Below are 16,065 nucleotides of genomic sequence, written 5' to 3' on the forward strand. Positions count from 1 at the left end.
AAATTCTATATAACACAAACAAGTCCATAACACAAACAAGCCCCCGTGATTGAAACCTAGTGGTCGATGAATTGAATTCGACACAAGATGTCAATGGTACAAACTCTTGTACATACAAAAAATATTGTTAGTGTTCCACGATTGACCTTCCACGTTGGTTGTTTAGATGGTGCAGCTTAACATTTTTTATATAACATAGACACGACATGACACATTGTCGTATTTTGTTTTACTAAAATGAAAATGACCCAATTAAACAAGATATAAATGACCAACACGATAAACACAAAAAAGATGAAACAAATTAAAACATTTAGTTTATTTAATTCAAAATTAATCTTATATAACATAACATGACAAATACATATTAATATTGTGCCAATTTTGTGTTTGAATTTTGAATACAAACACATGAGATTTTTTACAATTTAATATGAACAAGACATAATACAAATTTGAATGTTAATTTCATTTTATGTAATATTTTTGTTGTGTAATGTCATTAAATTGTTATCCCTAGTTTTAAAATGTTGCCACATAAAGACATATAATAACAACGTTGCATTTTTTTAATAAATTTATTGAATATATGATATAAAAGAAACAAAAAAATGTTTTACAAAAGATCAATCATTGAAGATTTTTTCTTTTAAATGAAAAGATAGCGAAAAAATAAATTTGCATGGGTTTTCGATTCTGTACCCTCTTTAAACTCAATTTTCGGTTGTATGATTTCCTTTTTTTAAGCTTAAAAACTCATGTAAACTTCGATTCCATAATTTGGAGTTTGATTACGAATTAATTTCAAATCAAATGGTTAAACGACCCCTAAAATAACAATTTTGGAGTCTTAAAATAGAAAAAATTACATTTTATTTTGTTTTTAATTTCGTTTATTTTTTTGACCATGGAAATATATCATCATGGGCATGGCTACTCATGAGGTGTCCTTTTATCATCCCTTATTACTATTTTTATAGCTTTATTTTTCCTTATTATTTTAGTTAAATATTATTTCTTATTTTTTTATTTTTCCCCCACTTTATAACACTCATCAACGACACCCTTCATTCTCACACAAACAAATCCATTTTCCTCTAAACGCCAAAAAGAATGAAAATCAAAACGGCAGAACTCTTTTGCGCATCACCGGCCTCCACCGCCATATGCACCACCATGAATCAGCATGCCATGGTCCGCCGAGGCAGCGGCGGTTCCTCAACCCCAAGACCCATAAACCACCGCCACCATAGCTACTACAACAACCATTACCAGTTTGATTTTGGCGATAAACCCAAATTCAAAACACCTGCAATTCCTTGTACGTCTCAACAACATATTGATCCCAAGCCTTACGCTGCTTACCTTCAGAAAAGCAGAAAAAGCACCTCCACCACCACCACCGCCACCGCCGCCGCCACAGCGAAAAGTGGTGTTGGTAGTCGAAATGGCGATGAGAGTGATCGTGCGTTAGTGGCGAGAAGGAAAAGCAGTGCTGATTTGAATGATAGAAACTCTGGGAGAGGTTCTTCGTCTAGGTATCTTCTGAACAACCCCATTTTTGTGGCGGACTTGCAGGATTCCGATGGTGTTTGCAACGCCGGCGCACTGGTTGTTAGTGAACCAGCATGGCCGGATTACCATGATCATTCACCGAGGATCAATAAGTCTTTGTCTTCGGGGAGGTCTCGTGGAACTGATTCGCCGGCGTTGATAAAATCAAGATCGTCGTCGACGTCAAATCGATTGGATGCTCCGGTGGAATCTCTTGGTTCGAAACTTTCGAGATCCCGTTCCCGTGATCAGGTGTGTGAATAGCTGTTCAGAATAAAAGTGGATTTTGTTGTTGATTATTTAATTATTTAAATGATTTAATAATCCAGAATTTGTTTTTATTAATTTTTGAATTCAGATAAACCCAATCTTATTTGGTCTTTTCATGGTCAATTCAATTCAACTAAAAATCAATTATTATAAATTAGAAAATATAAGATGTCGTATGCATTTGATATTTTAAATGAAAATTAGAAAATATCTTAAATAGATTAAAATTATGTTTCAGAATACAAGAGATAGATTAGTCTGTTAAAAGATTTGGATTATTTGGTTATTAAAAGAATTAATTAATAAAGCTCAAATTCTAATTGAACACTTTTGATTTATGATTCTAGGTATTTTATTGAATATATTAATAAATTTGAAATATAATTTATAATATAAAAAGATGAATGACAGATTAATATTGTCCGTACTTTCTCAAACTCAAAGATTCGGTTGTTCGAATCTCATGGTTAAATATTATCGATAAGTTACTATATCGAGGAATAAATATTTTCTTTATTTAAATAATATTTTATAATAACTACTTATTTTTGCAGGTTGTGGAGCTTAGGGTGTCGATTCATTGCAAAGGTTGTGAAGGAAAAGTACGAAAACATATTTCTAGAATGGAAGGTAATGTTTTTCCTGCAGTATATATGAATCACGTATTACAAAGTAAAATTAGTTAATCATAATTGAAATAATATTTTTCAACTAAAAATACGTATTTCATATCTAAAATTATTTAATGTATGCCATAAAGCGTGATTTTGATCTATATATCATGATTTAATAATTCCTTTTGCATATTTTATGGGTCATTGATAAAGATCGTTTCTCACACTTCGCTCCAACTTTTACAATCTGTTTCAATTTTTATTTTAATTTTCGTATCAATAAAAAACACTTTTGAGATATTTATATATGATATTACAGTTTTTATTAACATTAAAATTTTAATATAAATTAATAAATAATTAAAAAATATTCTTAAATTTACGTACATCTTATCTTATTATAACCAATAATCAAAAGTATTCTAGACCAAATAAACAAAGCATCCTTAAATTCAAATAAATATCATGACCTAAAACCCAATAAAAGTTCTATTCATTCAAACAAGTTTTCTTTTGATTGTTTTGTGTATATTATTATTACTAGAGAAAAAAAAACATAACTATATATTAACCGAGTTTTGATAATTTTGAAAGAAAAACAAACTTATTCAACTAAACATTTTGGTGTCACTGCAGGAGTGAAATCATTCCACATAGACTTGGAATCGAAGAAGGTGACTGTGGTTGGAGACGTAACTCCATTGAGCGTTCTTTCGAGTATTTCAAAAGTCAAGAGCGCACAGTTGTGGCCTTCTCCTTCTCCATCTGCTTCCTCTTCGCCTTTCATTGCCATCGGATACTAAATTTGCACATTTGTGTTCTAGTTTTTTCATTTCTTTTTGTAATGAAATATTTTATATTTTTAATACTTACAAGAGTGCATTTCATCAGAAAAAAAAAAAACCCTAGAAGTTCTTACTTGATCGAGGTATATGAGAACATTATTAGTAAAATTAACACCTACTCGGGTCAAAGAATTTCTTGAGTGCTTTAGTAGCTTTGTTAGAAAATACAATGTTTCGGGCTATAGTAAGATATAGTTAGCCTTTATTGGATAAGGTATGAGTTACTAAGTATATATATTTATGTAAATGAGACTCGTAACACAAACTTTTTCTTGTCCAAGGAATTTCTTGAGTTTACGAGCCCCAAAGACTTATTTTAATCAACCTCTTGTTTATAGATTCTTTGTCCTAGTATCTTACTTTTCTTTTACCAAAAGTTAATCAATGCCCTAAAAGCATCGTACAAATTGTTTTGGAATGATATACTTGTAAATTAGTCAAGTGTTTGAGCTTTAGCAACCTCAGTATGTGTTTTAATAACAATATGGATTGGGTTTTTTTGAACTAAGTTGTTATGTCAGTAATATAGTAAGTCGATGTATATGTGATTTACATCCCATATTATGTTCTTGGGTGGATTGGTGAATAGGAGTTTTAGTTGTAATTGTAGATTGAGTTTCTTGTAAACATTCCAACTATTATGTAAATCATCTAGTAGAAACTTGTGTACATCATTTATATTTGTTTGTGATGTTATTAAAATACCATGGTGTGAACCATTTTAAGGGTTTTTAGTATTAGTGTACATAAATTTTGTATTGTAGACTACCTCTATTCTTTAATTTATGTATATTAATCCAAAGTCTAAGCACATTACATTATGTATTTAACACCTAAGTGAAATTTCTTATAAAATAAATTAGTTTTTAAGATTAAGTTAAATATAAATAATTGATTTAAATTTTTAAATTTTATTAAATTAAAAAAACTTAATTAATAGTTAACTAAAAGTTAAAGTAAAAAAGGTTTAATTTAGAGCTAGATATTGACACTTGAGTAAATTTATTTAACAAGAATAAGAATTTAATTTGTAATAATTTTAATATCTATGGTTATATATATATATATATATATATATATATATATATATATATATATATATATATATATATATATATATATATATATATATATATATATATATATATATATATATATATATATGTGTGTGTGTGTGTGTGTGTGTGTGTGTGTGTTATAAAGGAACTAGTTGTAAGACTGATGTATTACATGAGTTAATTTTAAATAAAATTAAATATAAATGTCAAACTATTTTACAACTTTGAATTTAAATGAAAATACAAAAAATAATGAATCATTATAATAGAAATGTTTTTATTTTTTAAATTTAAACAAATAATCTTTCTGTTATAATAAGTGAATAAATTTATTCTCCTATTAACAAGTGTCACAATATTAGAAATCATCATTAATATTATATACACCTATCATGTCACAATCTATTAATTATCCATTTCAAATTTTAAAATTTAAACTTCTCACTCTAATTACATTAAATTAATAATTGATTATTTATTTTAAATTTTAGATTTTAAATTTCACACTCTAATTACATTAAATTAATAACATTAGAATAAAAATAAAATAAAATAAATATATATTATAATGTGATATAATTTCATGTGTTTATTTAAATCAACGGTTATAATTTTATATAACTAAAAAAATATCTTTTATTTAATAATTGATTTGAAATAATGGATTAATAATTTTGAAGTTTTTACTATGAAAGTTTAATTAATTTTATAATCGTGGTTCTCACGGGTTATAAACTAGTTTAAATAAATAAACAAAATAAACTAATGAGCTTTTATTTTTGGAAATTTTGAAATTAAAATATAAGTTGATTAATGAAATTGATATTCCTTTATTACTACATTTATTGCGATTATTACATTAAAATATTATGTGAAATTTAATAAAATAGAAAAACTTATAAAATGACATGTGGAAAAAAAAAATTAATTCAAAATAACCACAAAATGACATTTGACAAATTAAATAAGAGTGTGACAAGCGACAAAAAACATTCATTTATTAGAATAGATCAGAACATGTTAAATAAAATGTCATCATAGGTTAAACGGAAAATTAGAATATTGAGGGGTCAATCTTACTAATTATTAAAGTTATTGTATGATCTTTTACTTAATTTACTTAACTAGGTTATAGACCTAAAATTTCAAAATATAAAGTTTCTAGGGTTAAGATGGAAATTATGAAGGGATAATGCCATAAGCCTCCAAATTTTCAAGAAATGTTCGGTTACATCCTAAGTCCATTTTTGTGTCCATAAAAACCGCATATTTAGGCAAATATCGTTATAATTGCTCTATTTTCTGATTTTACCCTTCTATGACATTAGGGGATGTTTGGTTCTAGGATTAAAGCGTGTTTGGTTTGCTCAAAAAATTAATAACCCAGAAAAAGATAAGCTATGAGTTGAACCCGGGTGTCACGCACACAAATTAAACACTCTATTCACCTCGGCCATGGAATAATTATGTTTAAATCGTCGAAAACGTGTTTATATGACCTAACGTGGACCGACAACCTTCACCATCATCTTCATCACCGCACACCAATGGAGAAACCCTAGCCGCTAGCAGTATCGTCGTTGCGATTTCAGAGGATGTGTATCATGCCACCACCACCACCATCTACATGAGAAGACGATGCAATTCGGATATCACTACTGCCATCTACGTGAGAAACCCATATCGACATTCTGATGCATGTGGAAGTTATGAAGGTGACAACAATGGTGAGAACGATGATGAACGACGAAATAGAGGTGTGGAGGCCTGTGTCGATCTGTAACCACAATGGCGGCTCCATGTGATGGTTTTGCGGAAGTTGCAGGTCGCCAGAGGTTGCAGGTAATCAGAAGTTCAAGATAGTCCTCACCCTATTGGTCGGCGACGTAAACTTAGGTGTTATTCTTGTCGCCATTATTGAGATCGAGAATTGTGGAGAGCTAGTAGTGGGTGTTAGTGGTGGTGGAAGCAATATGTTATGTATAATAAATAAGCCAAAAAAATATCAAACAATGCCCAACTTGGTGGATAACATATAAAGTTTCTAGGGTTATGATGGAAATTATGAAATGGCCAATGCCATAAAAGCCCCTAAATTTTCAAGAAATATTCGATTATGTCCTAAGTCCATCTTCGTGTCCACAAAAAATGCATATTTGGGCAAAAATTGTTACAATTGCTCTCTTTTCCGATTTTACCCTTCTATGGCATTAGGGGATGTTTGGTTCTAGGATTATAGTGAGTTTGGTTTGCTCAAAATTAATAACCCATAAAAAGATAAGCCATGAATCGAACCCGGGTCTCACCCACACAAATCAAACACTCTAATCACCTCGGTAATGGAACTAATTATGCTTAAATCGTCGAAAACGTGTATATATAACCTAACGTGGACCGACAACCTTCACCATCGTCTTCATCACCGCACACCAATGGAGAAACCCTAGCCGCCAGCAATATCTTCATTGCGATTTTAGAGGGTGCGTATCATGCCACCACTACCACCATCTACATGAGAAGACGATGCCATTCAGATATCACTACCACCATCTACGTGAGAAACCCTATTTTGACGCATGTGGAAGTGGTAAAGGTGACGACAATGGTGAGAATGATGATGAACGACGAAATAGAGGCTGTGGAGGCCTGTGTCGATCTGTAACCACGGTGGCGGCTCCATGCGGTGGTTTTGCGGAAGTTATAGGTCGCCAGAGGTTGCAGATAATCAGAAGTTCAAGATAGTCCTCGCCCTATTGGTCAGCGACGTAAACTCAGGTGTTCTTCTTGTCATCATTATTAAGGTCGCAAATTATTGAGAGGTGGTAGTGTGTGTTGGTGGTGGTGGAAGCAATATGTTATGTATAATAAATAAGCCAAAAAATATCAAACATTGCCCAACTTGGTGGATAGCATGCTGCATTTTTTCCTGAAGGTTGCGAGTTCGAAATTTGGCATCGTATTTGTTCGAGTTTACTTTTTTAAGCAAACCAAACATACCCTAATCCTGAAACCAAATATACCTTAATACCATAAATGTGTAAAATAGGAAAAGGGGTAAGAATGACAATTTTTGCCCAAATGTGCGGCTTCTGTAGACCCAAAAATGGACTAAGGATATAATCAAATATTTCTTGAAAATGTTGGGACTTTTATGGCATTTTCCTAATTATGAAACTAGTGATAATAAGTGGAAGTCGTTTTCGCATTAAATCTAAAACTAGGAAGTCGGGGGACCTATTTTGCCAAAAACTGAAAGTTTAGATCTCCTAACCTCAAACCCTACCATCTCTATCCATTTAAAACTCGAGATGAAACTGTATCTTTATTAAGAGAAATCGAATTAGAGGATGAACAAGTGATTAAATTCAAGTAACAAAGTTAGTAAGGTAGTTGTTTCTTCACGTCATTGTCAATTGAACATTCAATTACGGATGGACTCTCTCCGATTTATTCAAATACAAAATTAGGGATTTGGTTATGTAATTCAATGAGTTAATATGTAATTGTAGTGTTCTAATAAGAAACTATTGTAAGAGTTTATCTTTTTTTTTTTACCAAAATTAGATTATGAAGCTTTGATATGTGAAATTTTATAACCCTATCTTCATGAATCATCCATGGAACAATATGAATACTATTTCAATGATGAATCACCATAGTAATGTGTTTTGAAATAAAAATTTGTTATACTAAGTCCAAATAAGGGTTCAATTAGGTTAAAAGTGAGTTCTAGTGTCTTAATGGAGTTCCAAAAATATTTTTGAGTAAACACTCATGGATTTATTGGAATTTGAATTCAAACATGATAATAAGGTTTTAATATGTTTAGAAGATAACTTGTACCATCATCCTTAATGGAAATCATGGGAGAAAATTTAGTCTAGTGATTAGCTTTTGAGTTTAAATAAGTTCATTATGGTTATAAACGTCGTCTGAATATCAAGGAAAGTAATATCATGTTTCGTACATAGGTTCATAGTCATTTGTCTTTTAATTTGTTATCGATACCACAAATATATATGGATATAATATTCATTTATCAACAATCTTTGCACCATACTGTGTGACCGGAGGGTCTTATTGAGTTATTAAATGGAGGGTCTTATGTGCTTATACTGAGTTATGTGATATTATGCATTTTATCTTTGTGATTTATGCTATATATTATTCTGTGCCTTACTGAGTGAGGATCGGAGGGTCCAAACCGAGTAGTGAGACCGGAGGGTCTTCACTGATATACAGGACTGGAGGGTCCAACCCGAGCTATGAGACCAGAGGGTCTTTACTAAGACACATGACTGGAGGGTCCATACTGAGCCGTGAGACCGGAGGGTCCTCACCGAGACGCATGACCGGAGGGTCCATACCGAGCTATAGCCATGAGAGGCTTATTATTTGTGTATGTGGTATTTTGGAGAACTCACTAAGCTTCATGCTTACCTAATTTTCAGGGTTTGTCTCTTATTTAAAGGACCTTAAGCCTTCATTTTCGCCTCCCTTATCTGATGGGTTTTGAGCATTCTAACACCCCTAAATGTACATGCAACCTTAGAAAACCTTGTGTCTATGTTTCTCTAAAATACATACAAAATTTGATTTCCAAGGTTCATAATCCTATCTAGCATACATGGGGAACTTTTAATCTAAAAGACGGCTAGAATTACATACCTTGTAGTTGATATGATTCCTTGAAAACCTTGAGAGCCTAGCACCCCAAGTGTAATGCCTCAAATGCTTCACACAACACCAAATGCTTTGGAATAACTTTAGAGTATGTACAACACTTGTAAAATCGGCTTGCCCTCTCTTGTTCTTAGTGTGTAGCCAATTTTGGTGAGTGGTGTGTCCTTTATATAGTGTGTCACATCTAGGGTTACACCATGTAAACCCTAATGTGACATGACTCTTCATTTCCATGACCCATGGGTTTGTAACTCCCATGGAGCATCCTATGGGTTTAACCTAACTTGATAATCCATGGAGACTTTTAGCCCACTATACAAGTTATGGATGATTTACATAATCAACCCATATATGTAATTAGTTATCTTTTTATCTCTTAATTAATTCCAAATTAATTCTTGATCAATACTAATTAAATAATACTATTAATATATTAGAACTTATAATATATTAATAAACCACAAGTGTTATTTCTCTCATTAAGTCTATCGAAATACATGATGCCATGCAACCCAAATGGACCATGACGGGTCGGGTCAAGTACATACCAAATATAGTTATGGAGTTAGACACTTTATCCAGCATTATCATCTTGACACACTGAGAGAAACCCTAATCGAGCTGTATTCATCTATGAGAGAGAGAAAGGCTAAGATTGTATGTTCTAGTGCATTTCTGAAAGGAGATTGAAGAGCAAAAGGCTTGGAACGAGAAGAAGCCTTTGGATCCAGTGTTCTTTCAGCGCTAGCTGCTATTTGGAGGTAAAACGCTAACACCTTGATCATTGTTTGGTTAGATCTCTTGACTAGGAGTTTGTGTCCATTTCCATCTTTTCTTTGAGTCCTTAAGTTGTTTGAGCTTGCCATGGAGTTGAGACTTCAGATCTGGACAATATGAGGTCATTGGGCCTAAAGATTCAAGCTTTATTGTAACATCCCAAAATACGGGCCAAAAATTTCATTTTTAACTAAACACTTTGCAAAACATTTCTAAATAAAACATTGTCTAATCAAATCATTTTGCATCCATACATCGTGTTTGAAAACCAAAATACGAAATCAACCAAAAGTTAGAGTACAAATCCCAAAACAATCTCGGAAGGCGGAAAAACTGTGTGTGTGTGTGTATGATGTGCCGCTACCGCGCCAACTCCTTCCCCTTCGAAGAAGAGGTACCAAAAACCAAAACTGAAAATTGTGAGCACGAAGCTTAGTGAGTTCCCCCACTGTACCACATACCATATAACCACATAACATACATATATTGCCAGGCATATCTGGGTGCCCGACCTACCCCTTCGGTCCTCTCGACCGGATACTGACTAGCATAGCTGGGTGCTGGTCTCCCCTTCGGTCCTCTCGACCGGATACTGACCAGCATAGCTGGGTGCTGGTCTCCCCTTCGGTCCTCTCGACCGGATACTGACTAGCATAGTTGGGTGCTGGTCTCCCCTTCGGTCCTCTCGACCGGATGCTGGGGACTATTTCACCCCTTATTACTACCACATAACACATATCACAATAATCTATCTAGCATGATTGGGCATGACTGCCCCTTCGGCCCTATCGACAAGTAATCTAGGGACTATCTCCCCTACTGTCACTAGCACATAGTATCATATCATACTAGCACATAAACATATCACAGGTAGTAGCAACCCTAGATGAATATCACAGAGACAATCATTTAATCATACAACTCCTACTGGTGGGCCGGCATTGTGGCCGTAGACCCATTGCTACTGGAAGGTAACTAACCTCAAAAAGTAGCTGCTGAAAGTCTGCTTGCTAAGCTCCTGACTGCTGAACCGGTAATCCTCCGGCTATAAATCATAAACATAGATTAGCCACTCATAAATACCCTTAGGTCAGATGACTGACCCACCCCTAGTCCAAGGTCAACTCCTTGGTCAAAGTCAACTTCCAGTTGACTGGACTCGTCGAGTCATGGCACAGACTTGCCGAGTCCTTCTCCCACTAACCCGATCCTACTCGACAGTCCCTCTTCTCACTCACTGAGTCACCCTTAACTCACTACTTGGGACGATAGAACCGACTCACGATCCGACTCGCCGAGTCCAAGAACAACTCGTCGAGTCCCCACGAGCAGATCTCCTACTCGCTTCCAAATCCTTTCCAGGACATCCTTTAAGAGGATTTGGGTTTCTGGGACTAATGCAACACGTTAAATTGCTAATTCCGCGTGCAGATACGAAGGGTTGGACCTTCAACACCTAAACTCCTCTTACTCAGTAACAGCTCATATGACTCGCCGAGTTTGAAGAACAACTCGTCGAGTTCCAGGCAATCTTCATAGGACTCGCCGAGTCTAAGACCATCTTCATAGAACTCGCCGAGTTCCACTTTGGGACTCGTCGAGTCCCTTCGACCCACTTCCCATACAGACCAAATCTGAGACATGCAACGCTTCCAAACCATAGATCTATGTTCCTAGGGCATGCTTATCACGTAAAGTTGCAAACTTTACGTGCATGCATGGCCCTATAAGCTCCAAAAGGCAAATCCAAGCTCTTTATGAGGTCATGCACTTAATAGGGACCTCAATCACTTCAACCACAGAGACTTTATACTTCTAATACGTCCATAAGGTCTAGATCTGAAGTCCTTTCGGATCATAGAGCACAAACACATGGAGTTTGGTGTTTTAGGGCTTGAAAACCACCGATTAGGGACAAAAGGGGATCTAATGAACTAGTGATCAAGGTAGGGACTTTTCTACCTGAATGGAAGCCTCTTACAGGGTAGATGTCGGATCTACTTCCCCTCCTTGCACTCTTCCACCTCCTCCTCTTCTCTTAAGCTTCAAACTTCCTTCACAAAGCCAAAATCACTCACAAGGACAAAAAGGGGCTAGGGTTTCGCTCTACAGCTCTTTTGGAAGTGTTAGGGACAAGGGAGGCCGAGTTAGAGTGTTTAAATAGGGTGCAAACACCCGGGTTAGGGTTTTTGCCCAAACAGGGCCTGCTCGCCGAGTCCAGGAACCGACTCGCCGAGTCCAAGGCTTAGACCCCGCGTCTCATCCCGCTTCTACTCGGCGAGTTGGTCCTTCAACTTGCCGAGTCCAAGGCAAAATGCATTATTTAAGAAATATTAATTACAAGGAATACGTACCAGGAACCATGTGCTACATTTATCAAGTTATTAGCTAGCTTTCATGCATTAAACCCTCTATAGAGCTTGTTTTCAGCATTTTGAGCCCTAGATGCCACGAATGGATGAGAGAATGCACTGAAGGGACTCGACGGGTTGATGAGACAACTCGACGAGTTGGCTAGGGTTTTCCCCGATAGTCTGGACGCATTACAATTCGGTGAGTTGGTGAGACAACTCGACGAGATGAGTTGGATTTTCCCGATACTTCAGAGAAAACGAAGGAACTCGACGATTCGCATAGATACACTCGATGAGTTGGGTCAACATGGACTGTTGACTCGAGTGTTGACTTTTGTTAACTTTTAGGGTTTGGTCAAAACATGAATTATGAAGACCACGGAGGGATAAAATGGTCTTTCACCCTTTCCAAGAGTAAGATAAGGGGCTAGCATAACTTTTTAGAGTTTTGATTATAAAGTGTTAATTAGAGATGATTATGATATGTAGGCGGAGTCTAGACCGTTCGAGGGGTACGAGACCTACTTGCTTACTCACGAGGTGAGTCTTCTCACTATACTTACCCGAGTGGTAATATTGTGTGACCGGAGGGTCTTATTGAGTTATTAACTGGAGGGTCTTATGTGCTTATATTGAATTATGTGATATTATGCATTTTGTCTTTGTGATTTATAATATATATTATTCTGTGTCTTACTGAATTAGGACTGGAGGGTCCAAACCGAGTTGTGAAACCGGAGGGTCTTCATTGAGATACAAGACCGGAGGGTCCACACCGAGCTATGAGACCGAATGGTCTCCACTGAGACACATGACCGGAGGGTCCACACCAAGCCGTGAGACCGGAGGGTCCTCACTGAGACGCCTGACCGAAGGGTCCATGTCGAGCTACAACCATGAGAAGCTTATTATTTGTGTATGTGGTATTTTGGGAAACTCACTAAGCTTTGTGCTTACCGTGTTGTGTGATATGTGTTTTAGGTACCTCTCAGGATCGCAGGAAGGCGCCAACTTAATTGTACACACCAGTTAGAGATTATGTTTTTGAGGATTCTCTGATATTATCAAACATTTGTTGACTTGTATTTTGGCAACTTATACATTTTGTGGTTTTTGAGAAATGTGATGTTGGTTTTATGTGATTTTAAAAATGAAAATTTAGAATGTTACAACACCCACATCACTTGGTAACTTTATTTTCAAATATTCATATTTGAGTATTAATATCTCATTCACATATACTCTATTTTAGATATACGATATATTGTTTTGAAGTACTCACGGAGTAGTACACAAACACTTATTTATATATATATATATATATATATATATATATATATATATATATATATATATATATATATATATATATATATATATATATATATATATATGTCCAAAATTAGTAAAAATATAAATATTGATACTAAAATTTCCTACACATACATGTTCATCTATTTTCTTATCTTATTCTCCTCAATTAAAACCTTTTCTGGAGTTGTGTTTTGTTTTCTACCATCCCGAGGAAACCTTGTCACCAAGGCAAAAAAATGATGATATCCACTCCACATCGTGTAAAGGTTTTTTATCAAAAGATTATGATCATCCACAAATAGGAATCTCACACAAGTAAAGCATTTATTGAGTTTCAATAGTTTTCTAGCTATATAAATATCATCTAACACTCTATACTTATCATATATCTTCCATAACTCCTACGGTTCAATCTTGTATTTAAATTCTGCTACTAACACTTACACTGATAAATTTTCAACCAATCACGTATTAGCATTAACGTGAATCCCTTTTGTTTTTTATCATGTTTAGATACTCTAAATCACCATTGCCAATCCATCTCTAATCATACAGTAGACGACTCTTTATCCTCCTGTAAATCGCATTCCTAGATAATATATGAATAAATTACATGCATATTATGAAACGGGGAGACAAATTTGGTTCGAATCTTCATGAATTGAGCCCCTGTACCAAAAACTCCCCTTTAATGATGAAAAGTGAGAAGCGATGGTAGCTCATATGTAGGTTTTTTTTAATGAATATGTACATAAGGTTACTTTAATCATAAACACGATGATATGTAGGGATTAAGGGGGTAAAACCATTATGAAATTTTACACCAGAAATGTAGTAGAAAATGCCTAACAGCCAAGTTGGCTTGCAACCGAAGCTACTGATAGCCAAGGCGTTTCTCAAGATAGTTTGGGCAGACAACTCGAGTTTTTGACATTTTTTTCTAGAAACTATTCTTAACGGTAAATTCCGTATTTTTTTTTTTGTTGATCTTATCATTTTTTGGATAGATGAGTACATATACTCATATTTCGTTTTTTGGATCCTTTTTATGGTTTCGCCACTTTATATTTTCTAACAATTAATTTAGTTCATATCAAAATGACATTTTATATTAAGTTCAAATTAGTAAAGAACAAATAAATCGGATAACTACCGATCCAAACACGGAATAAAAAGCAGTGTATCACACTTGTCCAATCGTTCACTTTCAGTCTCGGTCACAATTTAATATTGTAGCATCCCAATTTTGAATATTGTTCAACAAAAGCTTTTTGTCACTTATCTTTATGACTTTTAAAATGTACAACGTGCATAGCAACTCACATCTTTCACTGCTATTTTCATATTCTTTTAATTTTTTTTAAATTTCAAAAGCTGGTAGCAAGAAAAGCATTTTAACATCGAACGTTGTATTTGAAATAGTTGTTTATTAGTATAAGTTTCTCCATTTTAAATACTGTTTGCTTATTTAATTAATGTGCAAATGGGTATTAATAAAATAATTATTCCATTAAAGGATAAAACTTCTAAATAAAATTAAAAAAAAAACACTTATTTTTATATAATTCTTTAATGTTAAACAATTATTTCTATATAATTCTTTAATGGTTAATAAGTTAAGGGAGTACAAATATTCCATGTTAACCAATGAAAGTGTCTTTATTTATTTATTTATTATTATTATTATTATTATTATTATTATTATTATTATTATTATTATTATTTTGTTAACACTAGAGTTTGGTCCAATAAACTACATTAATAATATGGGAAAGATTTGATAGATTTTTCTATTTGGAATGGAATAATATCGATTTTTTTTTATAAAAGTTTCATTCAACTTAAATTAGTCAAGTTAAATATTTTTTTTAAATCAAATTCCAAACTTATAATTTGGTAAGGACACTCTAATATTTTAAAATATGTGGCCGAAAAATGTACTATATTGTTATGGAAACGTCATCCGACAAAATACTGATTTTAAAAACCAATAATTTTATGAATAGAATAATAATAATGATGATAGTAAACTATGTTGAATCGGTTGGTACACATCTTATTCCTAAAACACAAATTTGTCGTAACTCATATTTTATTTATTATATTTCATTAAAGTAATATAGTTTTTAGTATAATAAAACCAATGCTTTCATCAATATAAACATTACATTAATTTTTTTGCTAATTAAAATGGCAAAGGAGTCCATCTCTTTGGTGGGTGGGTGTAGGTTGGTTATAACATTTTCAGGCATTAACAATATGTCATCTCAGTATAGTGTTATAATATAAATTGAACAAAATGGACAACATGTTATTCATAAGTTTTATAGGTTATTAAAATACATATGAAACGGAAAATTTAAACCTTAAGTTCATATGCAACCTATAAAGGATTTATGTTTTTTCTAATTGATAGCAGTAAACTGTGACTGTAACACCCGCATTTCCAGCTATGCTTAGTAATCATGTAACATCCCGATTCCCATGTATGAGATTTATTGTTCAAAGTCGAGTTGATGGCCTCCACTCGGCGTGTTGAGTAGCTTTGGGTTGCACATTTTTTTGGACAAACTCGACGAGTTGGAGAGGAAAACTC

The 16,065-nt window shown here is 33.8% G+C and overlaps 1 protein-coding gene across 1 annotated transcript; it reads left to right on the forward strand.

Moving 5' to 3' along the window:
• The first annotated feature begins 1,016 nt into the window (after positions 1-1,016).
• Positions 1,017-3,423, forward strand: LOC111921052 (protein SODIUM POTASSIUM ROOT DEFECTIVE 3). Its single transcript, XM_023916637.3, has 3 exons — positions 1,017-1,806; positions 2,379-2,454; positions 3,075-3,423. Exons 1-3 carry the CDS (start codon positions 1,114-1,116, stop codon positions 3,239-3,241), a joined length of 936 nt encoding a protein of 311 aa, XP_023772405.1. The 5' UTR covers positions 1,017-1,113; the 3' UTR covers positions 3,242-3,423.
• Positions 3,424-16,065: the final 12,642 nt, after the last annotated feature.

The sequence above is a fragment of the Lactuca sativa genome, chromosome 5, assembly GCF_002870075.4.
Source record: "Lactuca sativa cultivar Salinas chromosome 5, Lsat_Salinas_v11, whole genome shotgun sequence".
Classification (NCBI taxonomy): domain Eukaryota; kingdom Viridiplantae; phylum Streptophyta; class Magnoliopsida; order Asterales; family Asteraceae; genus Lactuca; species Lactuca sativa.

What these genes read in the sequence shown, in the direction of transcription:
- LOC111921052 (XM_023916637.3), top strand. Translation starts at nt 1,114, where the DNA reads ATGAAAATCAAAACGGCAGAACTCTTTTGCGCATCACCGGCCTCCACC. An exon ending in GATCCCGTTCCCGTGATCAG is followed by an intron (nt 1,807 to 2,378) that starts GTGTGTGAATAG and finishes TTATTTTTGCAG; the next exon opens with GTTGTGGAGCTTAGGGTGTC. An exon ending in ACATATTTCTAGAATGGAAG is followed by an intron (nt 2,455 to 3,074) that starts GTAATGTTTTTC and finishes GTGTCACTGCAG; the next exon opens with GAGTGAAATCATTCCACATA.